This window comes from Ambystoma mexicanum, chromosome 12 (genome assembly GCF_040938575.1).
Source record: "Ambystoma mexicanum isolate Mex_15411 chromosome 12, UKY_AmexF1_1, whole genome shotgun sequence".
NCBI classification, from domain to species: Eukaryota; Metazoa; Chordata; class Amphibia; order Caudata; family Ambystomatidae; genus Ambystoma; species Ambystoma mexicanum.
In genome coordinates, this window is record NC_090936.1 from 1,165,555,984 (window position 1) to 1,165,576,044 (window position 20,061).

The 20,061-nt window shown below is 42.6% G+C and overlaps 1 protein-coding gene across 1 annotated transcript in view; it reads left to right on the forward strand.

Moving 5' to 3' along the window:
- The window catches only part of KICS2 (KICSTOR subunit 2), a 62,400-nt gene that overhangs the window by 9,929 nt on the left and 32,410 nt on the right, over positions 1 to 20,061 (forward strand). Inside the window, exon 2 of the mRNA XM_069629790.1 lies at positions 8,489 to 8,908. Coding sequence (XP_069485891.1) covers positions 8,560 to 8,908 — 349 coding nt within the window. The 5' untranslated portion in view covers positions 8,489 to 8,559. The remainder of the gene's footprint in view (positions 1 to 8,488; positions 8,909 to 20,061) is intronic.

Here is a 20,061-nt window from a genome sequence, read left to right on the forward strand (position 1 = left end):
CGAGCCTGAACTACGCTTGTTTCCTTTCCTCTTTTTCCTGTCTATCCTGTCTATCCTTTTTCTGTGTTACCGTCTTCTTACTTTTGCCTTCCTTGTTTCCCAGTCTACTTTCACCCTATTCTAACTTGTCGCTGTCGCTCTGTACAGTAAACACTACTTTCATTTGCTTAGAGCGCCTTCCTATCTGCTCGACTTCCAACCCAGCCGTTTTGGTTCGATTTCCTGCCTTTTGAACGCGGTGCCACTTCTCTGCACCGAGTTCCGCTACTTCTTTTCTGCTGTCTTTCACCTGCTGCCAACTCGGCAGCACCCTTCTTACTTGATTCTGTATCCTCAGTCATTTCTGTGCTACTGCTTCGCTCGCCTCTGCGAAGTTTATTGAGTTTTACCCTTGGATTGTATTTTCACATCTCTGGATCCACGACAAGAGTTGCAGATCATCTGTGCCATCTCTTTGACTCATAATCAAGACCATCTATGAACTAGGGTTTTTTCTGCCTTTGTGCTGGAGTCGCCTAGATTGAGGCTGGCCCCCTGGGGTTCCCCTAGGACAGGTCTTTGCCTCTGTCAAGGTGGCCTCCGGAGGGGCCAGACCTTACCTACACGAAAAGAAGGTTCGAGCACCCAAGGGCAAGGGTGCAAGGATTAAAGAGAAACCCCAGAAGACCGAAACCGACCGTCAAGGATCCACCTCAGGAGAGTCGGGTGAGGAGAAAGGGGAGGTAGACTCAGATCTTGACAGTATCCATCATAGATGCCAGTACGAAATGCTGTTTTCTTTTTTCCTTTTAGCTTTTTTTTCTTTTAATATAAATGATATGTGCTTTTATGATGAGTGTTATTATGTATCTAGACTAGCATTTAGGGCAGCCAGTTAAGCCATTTCTTATTGTGGCGTGGCTTTTATTACCGGGTATCAAGGGTAAAGCAAACATGATGAGCATTATTAAGCATCTAGACTCGCCTGCATTGTGCAGCCAGTTTGGACATGATTTTTTTGTTGTGACAAGACAATTTTTAAGGCAAAGCCAACAGGAGTGTGAGGCAGAGCCATGATGGGCATGTTTTCTTATAGTATCTTTACTGGCATTATGTTATGTTCAGTTGATTTGTACTGCACCGCTACCACCCATAGGCAGTCTCTAGGCGTTCGCGTGGATCTGCAAAAAAGTGGGTTTGGAGGGGTTAGTAGGGAAAAGGGTTAGAGGATAGGTTCCGAACCAGGAGGAACTGGCGTCTGTGAGTATTTTGCATGTGATCACTTGCGAGCGGCCTCGTGCATTGTAACCGTATGGGTAAGATTCCATGCCTCGGGTGTGTGGTAGTGTTTTGTGTTGGTGTTAGTGTTGTGTGGTTATGATGGGTTGGTCGTGTGCACTGGTTAGATGGTGTCCATAAGGGATTCAGAGTCACAGGTGGTCATAGCTGTAAGGTACTCCGGCATCTTGGTGTGTTGTTGCATTTTAGATGGTATTGGGCTATGTGGGTGATTCACGCTGGATGTCAGCATAGTAATGGTGCTCTGTATGTTTGGGTGTAGCTAGTCCAAGATCTGGTGTAGAGGTGTCAGTTATGTAGGAGGAGCAGGAAGGGAAGAGAGTTAGTAAAGTCGGTCAGTTTGTTTTGGTCTTTCTGGGGTCGGCCCTTTGAATGCCGCTTGATGGTATCTAGCCAGGTTCTTATTTGCGGTTCTTTGGTCCCTCTGGTCTCCTCTCTAGATGTTTGTCTGCGGTGTTGTTGTTGCTGGTGTCCCTTCTCGGTTGTCATTGTATGCTGAATAGCCAGGTTTTTAGCAGTTTCCTGAATGTAATGTGGTCTTCTGTGGTTCTAATTACTTTGCGCATGTTGTTCCAGATGTTAGCAATTAGACGTGAGAATGCTGTTCCGACAAATTTCCTTTTTTCGTGGTGTTTTGCCTCCATTTGTAGGTTGTTGCTGGATCTTAGTTCCCTTCCTGGGCGATACCGGCTAATCTTGTCTTGGAGGAATTCAGCTCCTTGTCTGGGCAATGCTTTGTGGGCGATGCAGAGTGCTTTCAATTTGATGCGCTTTTTTACTGGTAACCAGTGTAGGGATTTCGGTGCTGGAGTGGTGTGGTCTCTTCTGTTTAGTCTTAGTAGGATCCTGGCGGCTGGATTTTACACCCTTTGGGGTTTCTTGGTGAGTCTTTCTGGCATTCCTAGGTAGAGGCTGTTTGCATAGCTAATTCTTGTGAGTATCAGGGATCTGAGTAGTTATAGGAGGGAGAAGCTTTTTTTGGCGATTGCGTTGACTTGCGGTTCCTGTGCTAGACCATTGTCCATGAGTATTCCTAGGTTATTTACTACATTGGTAGTCTCTTGTTGCGTTCCCATGCCGATTGGCCAATCCAATTGTGGGTTCCCTTCGTCGAACCCAGCGGGTGAGAGCATTATTTCCGTGTTTGGCAGGTTCAGTTTGAGGTTGTTAGTTGTCATCCAGTTGTATATGTCAGTGAGGCAGTTGTTGAGGGTTGTTATTTTGTTCCTGTGCTCTGTTTGTTTTCACAATTAGTTGTGTCGTCTGCGTAGTTGTAGGCGGTAAATCCGTAGGATCAAATTATTTTCATCAGTGGACACATGTAGATGTTGAAAAGTAGGGGGAAGAGGCTGGAACCCTGTGGGACTCTGCAGGATATATTTTTGGCGTTTGAGGTGAAAGGTGGTAGGTAGGTTTTTTCCGGTTCGGTTTGTTAGGAATAAGGTAATCCACTTTAGTGTGGATCCTGCATGCCACATTCCATCAATCTTTTTATTAGTGTTGCGTGGCTGATTGTGTCAAAAGCCGCTGAAATGTCTAATAGAAGGAGGGCCGATTGGGTGTCGTCTGTGTGTTTTTTCAGGTCGTCCCATATTGATAGACGTGCTGATTCTGTTCCTCTCATCGGTCTCAAGCCAACTTGTGATTGGTCGAGTATTCTGTTTGTTTTGATGTGTTTTAAGATGTATTTTGTAGACGTGGTTCTTTGCTGGGTAGGGCAGGTTGGCTATCAGTCTGTAGTTGCTTGGGTCTTCTGCGCTTTCGGACCTTTTTTTAAAATCAGGGTTTGATGTATGCTGAATAGAAGGAGGACAGTACTATTCCTCTTTTGAGTGATAGAATTTTTAGGTTCTGGAAGCGTGTCGCTGGGGTTCTGTGGTTGAGGATGCCTTTGAAGACGTCTGCGGTGCAGGGGTCCCTTGGAGATCCTGCAAGGTTGGTGTCCTTGATCAGTGTTTCCTCTGTGATTGGTTCAAGCCAGATGAGTTTTGCTTTAATCTGTGGTCCAGTGGTTGTATTTGCCCAGTCTAGGTTGATGGCCTTCTGTATTGGGTCTATTTTTGATCTCAGGTGGTTGGTGATTTTGTCACAAACGTTTTTGTGTAGGGGTGTTGGAATTTTTGCAGGAAGAGGTTTTTTTTTTAAATCTCTGATTTTGAAGAGTTCTTTCTGTGAATTGTTTTCTGATTCTATTCTTGTCCTATTTTTTGTTTTGCTTTGAGGACTGTTGCTTTGTACAGTTTGAGTTGTCTTTGGTATTTCATTTAGTCATGTCTGGTGTATTGTTCTCCATTTTGTTTCCATTTTGCGGGTGATTTAATTTTTTTTTTTTTTTGGTGGAGTTTTTTTCAGTTCTTCTGTGATCCATTTTGCTGTCAGTTTTTTGGGTGTTGCATGTTTTAGCTGGCGCTAATTGGTCAAGGGCCTTGGTGATCCAATTGTTGAGTTTGTCTTCTGTTGTATCTGTTTGTATCGTGGGATCTCTTTCGCTGAGGTTGCCGTGGTGGGTTGATAGCATGGCGGCCTCGTCCGCTACTTTTGTTGCAAAGTTGGGGTTGTAAGTTTTGTTGCAAAGTTGGGGTTGTAAGAAGATGGTCTGTAGATCAGGAGGAATGCTATGCTGGATTTGTCGTGGAGTTCCATCTTGATTAGGAGGGATTCACGTTGGTGCCTCCTTTGCTTAGGTCATTGATTTTGAGTGTTTTGCCATGGATCTCACGTTGAGGAGGCTGCAGTGTAGTTTGCTTGATTTCCCTTTTTGTGTTAGTATCGTTTGTTCTGACCGGTGTGTTGTTGGTTGGGTTTCCGTTCCATGTGGGTTTTCCCATTTGAGTCTTTTGGGTGGGGTGGTTCTTTGTTGGTCATGCTCTTTTTCGAGTAAACCGCTAAGGTTTATGGCGGGGTTGGTTTGCTCTGGGTGGTAAATAGGGTAACTACCCCTCTGTTGTTCCAGTACTGGTGATATGGTGGGTGTAGAGTGTGATGGATTTCAATTTGTTCCTTGTTCTGATTGGGGTATTGTCCATGGTGGAGACCGGGTTGGGATGGTTTATTAGTTGTTGTGTTCTGTTTGGTGTCCTGGTTGAGTGTATTTGCGATGCTTGTTGGCTGTCAGTTCCTTGTTGCTGTGCTGTTTTTGTTTACCACTTTGTCATATGTGGACAGGTAGCGAGCATTTTAGTCTCTTTGCTCTGATATTTGTATGTCTCCTTGCGCAATCTGAGATGTTTGTCGCGTTTTTTGGGGTTGTGGGATCATGCTGGTCGGTGCCTTCCCAAGTGGTTTGGGATTTCTTATTATTTCTGTTGTCTTTTCTGGCTTCTTTGTCTTTCTTGTGGCAAGGCATGATGTGTGGGTTGTGTTCTTTAATGGGCGTCCTCTTTCGATTGTTGTTTTTCCTGGTCTTTTGGGTTTAGTCTTTTCTGTTTGTGGTTTGTTGTTGCTTGTATTTGGTAGATTGTGGGTAGTTGATACCTCGGCTGATGGGGCTTTGTGGTTCTGTTTGTTTATGACTTTTGTCTTTTTTGGATCCTATGTGTTTTTTCCTTTATTTGCTTTTTATCCTGGAGGCACGTTTGGTTATGGTTGTTGATTATTGGATTTTGTGCAAAGCAAACATGAATACTGTGTGAAGGAGTACATGTGAATACTGTCATATATTTCTGCAGTCATGTTGGGGGGGAAATCTCATTTCTGTGCGAATTCCCTTCAAACATAGAGACCCCAGCTCTTTTGCTGTACTGTAGGACTTTTAATTTTAACCCTGGAGTGCGTGAGACCTTTTCCCCCACTCCCTCGTGTGTTTTGACCAGAATTGGATTATGTGTATTCACTGTTTTGGGAGTCTGACAAACTCCATAGGCATCTACATTTAGTATGCTGACACATAGCACCTTCAGTGCAGTGCCACTGAGAAATCCTTTCGATTTCTCATAAGGTTTAAAATACCTTTTCCTTGTGTGTACTACTGTTCCCAAGAATAGTAAAGTGAAGTGAAATTAACTTTACTTACCTTTTCTGTGTGTCCAGCACACTCCATCTTATGTGACGTGCTGGGGGGGGTTACCTAGTAGCCCCCTGTCCTACATTCTCATGTAACATTTTTATGTTACCCTCCCGACTTTAAATGCTGGTGGCAGTGGTTTAATTGTTTCTACCATTGTGCTTTTCTACCGCAGGCTGAACCCTCAGCTGCGGTATAGTACCCATGGGTGACCTTTTTTTTATCAAAATGGCCCTGTCTTCATTTTTAGCCATTTTCTGTTTGCGAGTTCTTTCTTGAGTTTTACTCTGTGCGTCGAAACAGATTGGAGCCCTTTATTTGTTCAGCCCTAAAGCCCGCCTTTACTCCTATGTGTCTGGAAGGACGGGAAGGACAGGAAACTCCCCTATTCTTTGTCTCTAGGAAGGCCTGAATGCAACCAGTTTTGATTGGCTCGCTGTTCTTTCAGGACAGCCACCCTGCTGTGTGATTGACAGCCTAGGCTATGCATGAATGGGAGAAAAAGAGTAATCCATAGTCGAGTGAAGCATCTGAAATCCGACTAGAAGCTCCAGGGGTCTCCCAAGGACCCTCCAGAAGTAGGACGACCTGAACTCGAGTCCCCTCACCAGAGTGCAGGACCCAAGGAGTGAAGGAAGCCCAACCGGTATCTGAGCTACGCAGCGGTGCTGTTTACTAAGTGTTTACTAAGTGCTGAAACAGCAAAGGGCTGCTGAACCGAAAAGAGCCTGTAGCTGCTGATGACCTCCCAAGTACCGCTGCAGGAGCTCTACAGATGTCCTCCCTCTAGCCCCCACGACTGAGGCTCAGGAACACAGGGTCTGCATCGCTGTAGCAGGACAGAAGCTTGTAGCCGTGCTTTTCTAAGTTGGGAATTGCAGTGGCTTGCTTTTAGAGTTGATTTCAACTCTGTTTTCACAGGCTTAACAGCTTGTGACACTACAAGTGATTTTCTAACAAAAACTCTAACTTTGTGCAATACTTTTGATTCTAAGAAGTGCCTCAGCTCCATAGACTTTAGCTGTTCTGGTTCCCTGCAGACTCTTCTAGGCAATTGGCTTTGATATTGTATGTCCCTCCATAGGTGCTAACTTGTTTTAGGTTGTAACGGCTGGGAAAGGCTTGTCTAGATTTGATTGGAAGATTTAGTTGTCCTCACATATACTGAGAACCTGTTTTAACATTTTTCCTTCCTTAAACCGTTCCTTTCGGCAACCTCAGAATCTGCAAAGTATAACTTGTGTGATATATAAATGCCATTACTGTCCTTGTGATTGAAGTCACCCCAGGGTGCAGGAATTGTGTAAAAAGCATATCCAAAGATTATCCACTAACTTGCTCTGATTCTGAAAAGTAATTTTAAAGTATATTTACATTGTTGCATGAATTGCCTTTCTGAATAACTATATATAACTGAAACCTTGAGTGTAAATGTTACTTGGCTACTTGTATTTATGGATTTCATTTGTACAGCTCTACAGCTCACATGTATCCCTCATGAGATAGGCCTGGCTGCTTAGTCACACTACCAACCTGTGTAGTACAGACCTATGCCAAAAGGTGGGTTACCTAATACCAAGCACATCAGTGCTGTGTATTCTCACACAGTGGGACTACACCAATTCTTACCTAACAAGTCAGCATGGTCAGTATTGATTGTGAGGGTGCCGGGTTCCTACTTTTGACTGGGATGGCAAAGGATTCTCACCCAGGGGGTGCATGCTATGTTTAGGCCTCTGGCTTCCACTTTGGCCCAACATAGTCTCAAGCTTTACCCTTGCCACAGTGGGGGTGGGGAGGTTATTCAGCATAAGTGCAACTAAGCAAAATTGGAATGACAATCTGTATTGGTCCACATAACATCCTACAAACTCTGTTCTGAAGTAATCAGTAAGTCGTCCCCAAATCATCAAGAACAAACATGCTTCATGGCAATGCTCTTGAAGTAATCAGCGGGTCATCCCAGTATCATTCCGAAATCATCAGGGACAAACGTGCAATCTCTTGAAGTGATCAGCAAGTCATCCTAAAAGCATCAGGAACAATGTTTTCTAAAATGGGGATGTTAGCATATTCATTAAGTCATCCTAAATTCATCCTCCAATCATCACCCACCATTCTGAAATATTTGCTGATGACTTTAACAGCGTGATGACGTCTGATGTGTGAATGGCTTCTAGTGTAGTTCGATGACCATCAGATAACTCAGGATGGTCTCTAAAGTCATCCTTTTAGACCAGGGCTGCTAACCTTATAATGTAGGCCTGTAACCAGTTTACAATGCTCTGTGGCTTCTCGAAACTAAATACCCCAAATAAAGTGAAATCTGGTCAAATCTAGTAAGAAAATCAACTATATCTAATTTTAATAATCCTCATGCACGTTCCATTCTAGGTACTGAACTGACAGACCAAACCTTAGTTTTAATTCTGGCTTACTCACTTGAGAACCTGTTGTGACCCACAGTTCGGGGTAAACGTGTTCCTGAAACCTTTGTGTTCGTGCAAAAATGTATCTCTGTTTCTGCAATATATTTGCTAATTGAATTATTAGATACAGGTTATATTCTATTTACAAAGACTTTTATGTTGTGTGTGTAATGATACTAATAGGAATGTTGACTTTTATGATGTAACGGTCCACGCTTCTCCAAACACGTTGCCTGCCATCTGCTCTCTTTGCCCTCTGACCTTGTCTGCCACTTTTCCATTTTCTATTATCCTTCAGCTTTTACCAGGCTACTTACCTCGATCTACAGCCTCAGGCTAGGGAATCTCATACCCATCAATGTTAGTCTCGCACCCACCCTCATGAAATTCAGAAGACTCATGGTCCTCCATTTCAAGCAGCACCTTCTGCGCACACACTGTAGACCCCCTGATCCCACCTCCCAACTAAGCCCATCTCACCCCTAGTTCCTGTTGCTTAATTGTACTTCATGAAGCCCTTCGGTGAGGTGTGCCCCTTATCTGTATTCCAATTTTTATTCACTGCTCTGCTGCTTTTTGAATTTATGGCCACGCGCAATGAATTACCAATATAAATACATTAAAATGACCAGTGTAACTCTTCAGATTGATTGGTGACTAAGTGTGTGAATTTTAGATAACAAGTAAATATCCAACATCTTCGTTTGTGAGTTGAAAATATTTTATATGCAGTACTTGAAAACTAGTGACTTGGTCTAATACCCTTTTCCTTTTCCAGGTCAAAACATTGTCCTGTGGCCAGCAGGTACCATGCAGTTCCACCAGGGGTGATTGCCCCTTGCCCTCTGGATGCTTGTTCCAGAAGAGTCAGGGGCTGCTTCCCTCCAGGAGCATGTGGAGGAGGAGGAGGGTTACTACTACTATGATGACGATGACGAGGAGCCAGAGATCATGATGAGTGATTGTATTGCTACGCTGGTGATGAGTCCTCCCGTGCCGGTGGAGCAGGCTGTGCTAGAGACCTTCTTCTCACACTTGGGGATCTTCTCCTATGACAAAGCCAAGGATAATGTGGAAAAAGAAAAGGAGGGGAACAAGGCAGCAGGTGTAAGCTGGTCTTCGCTGCTGGCAGCCTTGGCTCATCTGGCAGCAGCAGAAAAAGCTTACCACAGCATGACCTTCCTCGGCCAGAAGCTAGGTAATGTAAATGTCTTAGTCTTTCTTTGATATGGGTCTTTGTGGGCGTGGGTGCTGATGGAATATATGAACACTCCAATTAGTCAGCAAACATGTGTTTCTCTAATGCAGTAGTTAAAACAAAATAAATGCATGTTGAATGTTTGATTTAGTGCATTTTGTTCTTTTTCTTTTTTTTAATTATTTGTGTATAGTTAAAAAAAACAAGCAACAATTAACCTTTACAAAATATTAGATTACAGTCAGTCAAACAAGTTTATTTGGATTTAAAAAGTCCATCAAACAGCATAGAATTTATACAAACAGCCCAAACATTACACATTTCATAAATGATTTCTAAAATCCTATACAAGCAACAATTAGGGAAAGAAAAATGAGAAAAAAAAATAGGAAACTGGGCACAGTAGAATTAAAAAACAATAGTTATTTCATGATCACCGATCCCTAGGGTCCAGTTTTTACAAGAACACCTTTAAATCATTGTAAACAGAATAATTCCTCCAATGTTATACTTTTCATAGTTGGCTTCCGACTCCCTGAAGCCTCATCAAACTTTTCCTAAAATACATCGCTCTCTTTAAAAAAGTGAGTAAGGTCCAGGCCGTAAAAACAGTGTCTGCACTCAAAAGAAAAACGAGTGCAGCTTTATAGTGACGTATCTCAGACTTCTTTAGGGCATGTAACAGAGTTGCCCTACGAATACCTGCATAACCAGTACAAAAAAACAATGAGTGAGCCAAGTCTTCCAACTGATGGCCACAGACCGGACAACTGGCCACATCTGGGAATCCTTTCCAACTTGCTGTGTTCGCTTGCAAGAGGAGGGAGTCAAACCGTGCCCTCGTTATTAGCCACCTGTCTTTTCACCAGGTTAAATAGGGTTGAATCCCAGAGGGCCTACTGATCTTGGAATGGCATTCATCAAATGTATTGCTGTATTCCAAAAGTATTCTTTTCCTTGCCATAGCTTCACCTAACACAATTTTGTGGCTAGACCCCTCAGGTTTGGTTATTAGTAGGGCAGGTGGGAAAAGAGCACTAAGGTTGACCTCCCCAAGGGCATTAGATATGTAAGCGAGCCATGGGATTCTTTGCCACCCCACTCTGCTCAACACAGTCCGGATAATAGAATAACACAAAGATGCAAAGTCATTGGCCCACAACCTGACCCAAAATAAAAGCGGGGCCAGCGCCCACTGGTCTTCCCAAAACTCGATTCCCAGTTCTCTATGAATGGATGCGCAGGCTGCAGAGTTAGGGAGCCCCAACAGTTGCCTAAAAAATGTATTCTCTTTGATTTGATTTCCCTCAGCCCTTTTAAAACCCCATATAAGGGCACCATAGATAGTGACCGCCAAAGCTTGGGCACCATAAATCTTGGTGATCACTTCCAGAGGTTGGCCCTTGCACTTTGACATTGACATAAATCGGAAAATGCCCCCAATCTGCTGGCTCATTTTGGCGGATTGTTTAGCCACATGTGCCCTACCAGTCAAGGCTTCCGAAAAACTGATGCCCAAATAATCAAATGCCTTAACTCGGGGTATGATTTCTCCGGTACAGAGCATTGGTTTCATAGCCGCAGGCCGTTTTCTGCCCACACATGCCATCACTGCCGTTTGTTTTGGTATTGATTTTTAAACCCAATTCACACATGAAGGTTGTGTAAGCATTAATCGGGGCCAGTAATGCTTTAGGGGTTCTTGCTAGCAAAACTGTTTCATCGGCATATGCTAAGACTGGGAAACCTCTCCCTTCAGGACTAAATAAATTCGCCAGAATATTGGTGAGATCCAGGGAGAGACCATTAATGTAAAGGCAAAAACAGATGGGGGCTAACACACAGCCCTGCCGTACACCGCACCCCACCAGGTGCAGGCAGTGCAGTGTCCCCCTGGACCACTACGCACACACGCATCATTATCTGCGTGTAGATCAACCAGTATTTTCAGGATATCCCCCGGGCACCCCATGGACCCAAGCATGGCCCAAAGCTTTGTCCTGTCCACCTTGTGAAAGGCCATGCTCAGGTCCATGAATGCTAAATATACTGCCTCACCCTTACAATAGACAGGAGATATAGGTTAAGACACTGTTCCATTTTGCCCACCCCTGGACGAAATCCAAATTGAATATCCGAAAGAATCGATTGTTCCCCCAGCCAGGATTCAATACGAGACAATAAAATTCTCCCAAAGATTTTAAAGGAAGAGTCTAGCAGAGAAATTGGTCTGTAGGCACTGGGACTGGCCATATCTCCTTTTTTAAAGATTGGGAAAATAATAGCCCTTTTCCATGAAGGGGGGGGTAATTCCCTAAATGCATACAGGCATTAAATACCACCGTTAATAGTGGTGCCCACATGTCCAGCGGATCTTGAATTAAATCTGAGGGGATCATGTCCGGTCCCAGTGCCCGATTGTGGGCTTGGAGGTTAATGGCCTTTCTGACCTCCTCCACCACCTCAAATTTTAGACCAGACGCAGCAATTTCTACACAGTCTTCAGTATGCGCCACCCCAAACAGACTCCCAAAATGTGTTAGCCAAGCCCCTTCCTCCACGTGTGTCCCACTGCCCGTATTGGACCTACACCCTTCCACACCACCCTTTACAAACTCCCAAAATGCCTTCTGATCTCTTCTATTGGCAGCATTTAGGAAGCCCTCCCAGTATTAGAGTACACATTTCAACATTGCAATTCAGCTCTATAAATTTTAAAAAAAGATCATTTCATATTACCAACCTTTACGGTGTAAAAACAGAGGCATAATCGGACCTTAGTGCCGCCACTTAAAATGCATTCTTTTGACATGGCCACTAGACTAGGAAGGATTTTTTGGTTATTCTTTGAACTACCTATGTGTGCTCTATTTCATTTTTTGATTATAGCTGTATGGGAATTAATGCGGGACACTACACTTGTGACATCTTTTATTTTTGCCGACCGTAATCCCTGTGAGTTTAGGGCCCTTTGAATAGCGTGTCATGCAGTGGATGGGAAACCTAGTAAAACTCTTCTACCAAATAACGGAACCATGTCATGAAGAGGGCAAAGTATTTTCTGTTTTATTATCAATTTTCTAAAACGGGCAGTTAACAACAGACATCAACAGACGTCGCACAGCATTATCTCCCTAAGCATTTCATAAACATTCTATAGCAGAAATTCATCATTTGTGACATCATACTACGTGGCAAACCAGGAAAACTTATGAAGGGTTGTGATACTCTCAAAGGAAACATCCAAATATACTTTCTATAAGGGATTGGGTTGTGATTGGATATCGACTGTCAGGTGGGCAACTTGTATCCTCCTTTAGTGCAAGTCATCTTTAGCGTTAAGTACATTGTATATCATTGGCTCCCAAACTATAAGGATCTTCATTATACGGGCCTCTACAATTGGTTGGCACGCTTGTGCCCTTCTAGAACTTTTGATTCACTAGCAGCATGTGAACTCATACACAGGTGCCAGGAGGTGGACTTGACTGTAGCACCCCACCCAATTAGCCCAATCGTCCCATCACCCATGCCTTCTGCCATGCAGATTGACATTGAACTTGGCCTTGCAAAGTATCCTTGTCTCTGGGAATATAAGAGAGTGTGAGCCCATGTCCAACTCTTATTTTTAGTCTTGGCTCACGTGACGGGAGACCACGATCTGGTCCATTTCGCTGTTATTAAACGTATTAGCTGAATAAAACTTGGCACACATGGTGTTCTTTCTCTGCACCTTAAGGAGTAATTCAACTTTTCACGTTTGCTGCCTTTAAGAGTAGATAACCAGTTCTTGGCTGCTTCAGCCTTGACATCAGCCCAGACAGCCCTTCTCGACTCTTCCACGATCCCAGCTAATTCTTCGCTGCGACACAGCATTCGATCCTTCTTTCTCTGTTGGGTCTGAGTTTACTAAATATGTGACATCGATATCTATTTTCTATTCAATGGCGGCTTCGCCTGCAGTCTATTCACTACTTATAGCCAGCGTCTAAGATTACTTGGACTGCTTGTGTCGTTAAACGACTTATATTTTTTACTTCACTCTTCACACGTACAATCTTCTTTTCGCACTTCAAAGTTTACTCTTTATTCTATATTTCATCATCATGTTCCATATGGTTCCTATATTTTCTTCAACCTTTCTTCTTAGTGCGTCACGCTTGTCTTTCCGTGACGTCACCATCTCCTCTTTCTCTCATTTTCATATTCCTTCGGGGATACATCAGGTATGGCTTTCTCTGTGGATACCTTTTCTTGAATATTCGCTGTTGTATGGTCACAACTGCTGGTCAACCATGCCACAGCCTCAGGCTCCCAACATGCCAGAAGGAGGGGGGCGGGACCTCCTGCAGAGAGGCATTTAGCGCCTCCTCTACACTTAGTTGACCATTTTTAATAGATCCTGTCTCGATCATTGTAGCTTCTTGCTTTAGGAAGGCCTGATAAAATTGTTGGCATGGGAGAGAGGTGATAAGTAAAGTTATGAAACAATATTGCTGGATTTGCATTCTAATTGAATGCACTCAGCCGTTGCTCTTTAATCTGAAATGTATTATCTACTGCAGTTTTTCCCCATCAAATGTATTGCTTCGTAACCAGGGTCACTATGCAACATAAAATGGACCCAGGGACCAAAAAGGGGATTTCCAATATTGAGGACATACTATTGAGATACGTTTTGGCAAGTAGTGCATTTTAAAGCACATTTGGCCGGTAACATTGGTCAAAGCTGACCACTGCATAAGGAATAAAGTGATCAAACGTGACCCACTATGGACCAGAAAAGAAGCCCTCTGGTCTACCTAGCTGTCCCCTTGGACATTGTGCTAAATATCTGCGCCAAATGTATTTGCTTCGTTACTCTATTTCCTGAATATACACAGACAAGGGAAATGTATTCTGGAAAAAGGCTGTGACTGCTAGAGACAAATTTGCTTCATCCACATTAGGATGGTAGTAACCATACCATGAAAAAATATTTTCTTTCAAAAAAGCACTGTTCTTGTCAAATAAAGGGGTCACTTGGCTAATTGATTTGGATACAACTATTATTTGAGTTCTGTATGCGCAAGTCCCAGAAAATGTGCATTGTAAATAATGCAGACCATAATCTAGGCCTGAAGGAGCAAGAAAGCCTGCGGAGCGCTGCTGCCTTCTGCAAGCTACAAGTTAGAGAAGCTCTGGCCCGCTGAACAAAAGAGATGTGACTGGCCAAGAGATGGTCGACCCGCGCCTTCTGGAATTAATGCTGAAGTCCTGCCGAGCTGCGACTAAAATAACTTGACGCAAGTGAACGACAATGAAGGACAGATGCAAGGTGCTTCATCGGCATGCAGCGTGTCCAGGGAGCCGGGAGGAGGGCAGAGAGGCCCGGCCATAGCGGAAGACTGGGGGTGAAACCAGATAACCCCAGGAAGGGGCGATAAACTAGATATCCCAGGAAGGGGTGAGAAACTAGATATCCCAGGAAGGGGCGAGAAACTAGATATCCCAGGAAGGGGCGAGAAAACAGATACCTCAAGATGGGGCAAGAAACAAGATACCCCAAGGCGGGGTGAGAGACAGGAGAACTCTAGGTACGTTGACAGACTGGAGATCCCAAAACGAGGTGTGAGAAGCTGAATACCAAAGTGGGGTGCGAGAAGCAGGACTCCAAGGCAAGATGTGAGCAACAAACCTACCAGACAGGGAGAAGGAAGAAATACCACACGGCGTTTTGAGAGACCCTTATCCAACGAGGAGAGGAAAAATAAAAAGACATTGGGCAAACCTGAACTTTGAATCACAGCAAACAGCTAGGACTCACTGCTACGGTACCTTATGCCTTATGGAGTGTATCCTTCCCTGCCTCTCTCGACCTGCTACCCTCGTGGTAACTACAACTGCCCCACTCACTATCTGTATACCCGGATTTATCTCCGCCCACCCGGTATATCCATAAACACCATAAACCCTGTATATATTGCTTCTGCAAGATGTCTGTATCATTTGTATATACTCCTCCTGTATCTCACGCCTGTAAATGGGTAACATCTGTATATACTCTCTTGTAATTAATGACTTGTATGTACATTTTATACCTTTTCTGTTGAAACTAAGCTTTTGCTATACTTGTAACTGCTGCGCCCTGTTACCCCCGGGTATGATGCGCGTTATAAATAATAAAACAAACAAACATCACTGGGCAAGTTGCCTTAGAGAGACCAAAGAGACCTGTGGGTGGGGGTCAGAAGCCAGCCACAACTTCCCACATTCAGTAGAACGCCCCGGCCAGACCTGGTTTGGTTGAGTTTGTTATCCTGTTTGTTAGTGGTAGGGACAGGATTCAGTGTAGATTAGGCTTTGGACAGTGGGCCGTTTTGTGTTGACCAGAAATTCTGACGAGAACCCTTTATTATTTTCTTTATCGAGGTAGGGTAAAAACCTCCTTAGAGATGGGGATAGAATAGGCCTCACTTTTTTGGGGGGGAGGGTTTAAAGTTTGATGTGTAAAATTACCACTCCTCTGCCATCTGAGTCTGGCTTGCCACAAATGCTTTTCAAAAAAGACAAAATCATGATTTAGACGCATCACAAAGTTATTTCTAGTTATTAAATTGTTGTAATGTAACTTACCTTGTTGCACTAGAACATCAAAGGCTAATTTCACTCCCTGTGGCATATTTCTCTGTAGGGTCCCTGCCAGAGATGACCACGCATATTAACTTAAAGCAGATATTATTTGTTCATGTGTACTGTGTAAAACAAATGTAATGGTTTTGAGTTGCATGCACACCACAAGGCATACATTAGTTTTGAAAAATTAATTAGCAAAGATAGCTAAAAAATTGTATTGGCTAGCAAATAGAACCATTTGATTAGCAGTGATGTACTAATATTGTGAATGTCACCAGAGGTTATTTGTACCCAAGACATGAAATTAACAACAATACAGTTGTGCGTACCACTGAAAAAAGACATTATTGTAAAATTCTTTACAATTCATCTAGACCTGTAGGTTGGGTAGCTTAGTTTACCTGTTCGACCTTGGCGAAAACCAATAGCAACGTGTGACAACAAATTTAAATGTGATTTCTGTAAAATGGTACATGCCATTACAAACCCGTTTTATGTTTGGCAAACTGCTGCCACCCAGAGGCCAGCCATATACAGTGAAACTCTTATTTTACATTTACTGCAAAGTAAATGTTAAATAAACATTTCAAACATCCCTTTCAAAGGGTACTTGCCCTTCATAAAATCTACTCGACTATGAAAGTGGGCGAAAAGACTTCGCAAGCCCTTGATGAGTGTCTGTAAAATGTGAAAGGTTAGCTGTGTGAATTGACACCAATAAATAGATATGATAAAAAGGCTCTGAAAACAGTTTGGCCAGCTGTCTCCTGCAGGTGCTAATATATAATGCAATCAATCATAAAGCTCTGGGGGCTAACTGCATTGCATGGTATTGTAGTAGGTGTACTGACTGGATCGAACGATTGATCATGACTTTCCATAAACATCTAGTTAGCTTTGTGTATTCATTGTGTAAGAGGATAGAAAGTACACGACTAAGCGGAGTAGATGGCGTAGCAAGCAGAAAACTAGGCAAACTAGGTGGAATATTGTAGTTTGCAGCCATCTCACGTTCACGGTTGCTGATATAAAGCAAGAGGGTTATACGTTTGAATGTCAAGGAATACGGGATCAGCTCACAGGTTGAGCACCAGTAGCACAGATGGATGCAACCAGCAGGTGACGGAGCTAGGTTTGTCATCAAAAGCATTTGATTGTGTGATCATGTACATTTTCAAGTGTTCACTCGTCAATATGATGCATCTTCCCCAACAAAATAAAATATAGTTGGCACTATGAGATTTAGATACACTAACCTTTACTGTAAAGCATGGAGATGATGCAGTGTCTTACAGTATCAATTCTGTAATTATGCATTATGTAAAACGTACAGTTTTAGGAATGGAATTGCATGACTTTAAAAAAAAAATGAAAATTAACACATACTGGTCTTTGGCAGACAGGATATAGTTGGCTTAATAAAAGTATCACTAAAAGTATCATCCTTATTACTTTTGCTTTGCAATTATTTGAAAAAGAAATTCTTGCCTACCACTCACACACAGGCCTTTGGCACCTAAGAGTGGAGGAGACTACTACTGCACTTTATCTGCATTAGCACTTGAAGTGAAAAAGGGGCGTCCTGAAGGCAGTGAAATCAAATATAGATCTTCTTTTGTGAATGTTTTTGGGACATAGACCTGGGATGTGTATCTAGGTCTTGTTGTCTTAACCATGGGGTATTGGTATACATGGATTCTGTTTAGTTTAGCTAGGTAGGGCCAGTAGGATACATTGGAATTGTACATTAACTCATACTTGCAACCATACCCGCGTGTGTAATACCCCACTCCTTACCTGTGCACTTTGAACAATAATTGGCCTTGTTGTGATATTCAGTATTCAGCTAATAAATACGCACAAATGTATTGAGTGCCTTTTCAACTCATTTACAGGTAATCTTTACTCTGAATTTCAGACTTTGAGTGGTGAGTTTATGGTGTCTATATGCATTATATACAAAATAGTTCCTGATTATATTTGTATGAATTTCAATTGTTTAACAGTATATGCATTTGTTCTTAAAAGTGAGGTGGTAGCACCTATTGGCCTACGCAATAGATAAAATATTATTTTGTTTTATATCCATTTGTGTGCCTCTGCATAGATTTGTCCTTTATCAGAAGTTAATCTGATAAACCTGGCAAAGGGAACAACTGCATGTTTATATGCAGATGCTCTGATGTGCCATTGGCCCCCAACAATGGTTGACGCACTTTGAGGCCCCATAAAATACAACTTCTGACCCCTCGGGTGACACCCAAGACGCTGTCTATTTCTGGACTGTCTATCGTTTTAGGCTGTTTTTTGTATAGCACAATATTGGCAGTATTTTGCTTCTGGATCTGATATAAATGTACTTCAGGTGAGGGACCTTGCTAGATTTTTCTGTTGCTTATAAGCTATTTAGTGATTACCTTGACATTTCCCTCAGCTCGTCATCACTGTTGAATATTGGTTGTCCTTCCTGGACAGTTTGTCGGATTTATTAGCTGAGGCTATGTCTGAAATTCATGCAGTATCCTGATCTTTGGAGATCTTAATAGTGAATGTTTGATACTCATTACTACCGATTGAAGAATCGAATACAATCATCGCCTCGGGCCTTAGAAAGGGGAAGGCTTTTAGGGGAGAAGATGAAGGAATGGGATCTTGCTTTGGTTAATGGTAATATTGGGGGTGATAAGCCCCCACACTTTACCTGGCAAATGGGGATAGAAAGTCTACATTAGATTGTTTATGCCTCTGCTGACTTTATCTGCTTGTGTATGAATCTTGACGTGATTGAAATGCATTCTGGTGATCATTGCTTACTTTCAGTGTACTTAGACTTAAATGTTGCAAAATGTGGCAACTCGTTTCAATGGCAAAGTCTTGTCAATTGACGCTGCAGAGAAGGATTCTTTGCGAAACCCACTTGATTATGATATAGTGGTGTATACACTATTGGAGAACTTGTATACCACTGAAGTCATGTCTCACCATTCTTCAAGGGGGCAGCGTGTACATAAACATAGGTATGGCAAAAATATAGTAGTTAAGAAATGTTCTTTACAGAAAGATTTAAGACGCGTAAATAAGAACTCCTCAGGTACGCTGGGTCTAAGTAAAGCCTTGAAACAAAACTACAAAAACTGGCTAAAGAACCAAAATATTCTATATGCTCAGGCAATGCTCAGCTCCATTGTCTTAAGATGGAAGCTCGTTCTGGAGACTGGTTAGGACTTTAGGACTCAAGATCTGAAACGTTCTTACCAAACTCAACCGATACAATCAGAGATATGGGAGGCACATTTTTCTAAGTTGTATAATGAAAGAGGAGGTGGTAATGAAAAGGGGTTTGAAGCAACAGGGAGTTGGGTTGAGGGTATGGACTTGGACTTGGAAAGAGTTCAAGCCCTTATTACGAAAAGTAAAATGGCAAACGCGCCAGGCCCAGACGGGCTTGCAAATGCTACGTTAAAATCTAATGTGAATTTGAGGGCAGCCATCTTGTGGGGCCTGTTTCAAGATCGAACACTCTTTCCGTTTCTTGGAAAAAGGGCTTAATTATCGTGATATATAAAACTGGTGATAGATTACATCCTAAAAATGAATGACCAATTTCTCTTTTGGACTGCTCCAGCAAGAATTTTGGTTCTCTGATCCTTCAGGAACTTCAGAGTTGGACATCTAGTGCAGGTATTTCTGACAAATTTCAATCCGGGTTTCGGGCAGGCATGAATACTGCCCAAAACTGTTTTGTAATCCATTTGCTGCAAAAACAAGTCCAAAGGAAAAAAGGGTTCTCCTTTGTGCCTTTTTGGACAGTACACAGGCATTCGTTAATAGTGCTATGATGTGGGCTAAATTGGACAAGTTGGGCTGTCACCAGGGCATATTGAGTATGCCGATTGCCCTGCACTCTGAGATGGCTATTAAAGTTAGACTAGACTAAAACGGTAACACAACAAGATGGATCAGAATAAAGCAGGGTTTGCGCTAAGGTTGCATCTTGGCACCTTTTTTTATTTAACTTGTACATTAGTGACCGTGGTGACATTTGTATCAATCCCCCTAAATTGGGAAATCTTCAAATAAAACATCAGCATAAGCCAGGTGATTTATACGCTTTGCTCCCATTGGCCTGCAAATAGCCTTGTTAGCAATAAATGCCTATTTTCTATCAAACGATTTGCCTTTAAACACAAATCAAAAATGTTAATGGTAAATTATCTTAAACTAAGTAAAATCTATTTTAATTGGTTTTTAAATCACACACGTCTAGAAGTGGTTCCCAATTTTAGATATTTGGGTGTTGTAATTTATGCCAGACCCACTGCTCGGCTAACTTTGGAAGATTTGCAAAGAAAAGTTGAGGCTGTTCCGATATCGCTACGTGCCCGAGCTGATTGGAAAAAAGTTCAGTTGTGGAGAATTATTATTATTTTTTAATGACCCCGGTCAATTGTGTTCTCAGCTCTAAATATAGAACTGAGGTTGAACTCATGTAGAGTTTTATTTGAATGGAGGCATAAAATGATTCAACTGCTCGAGTC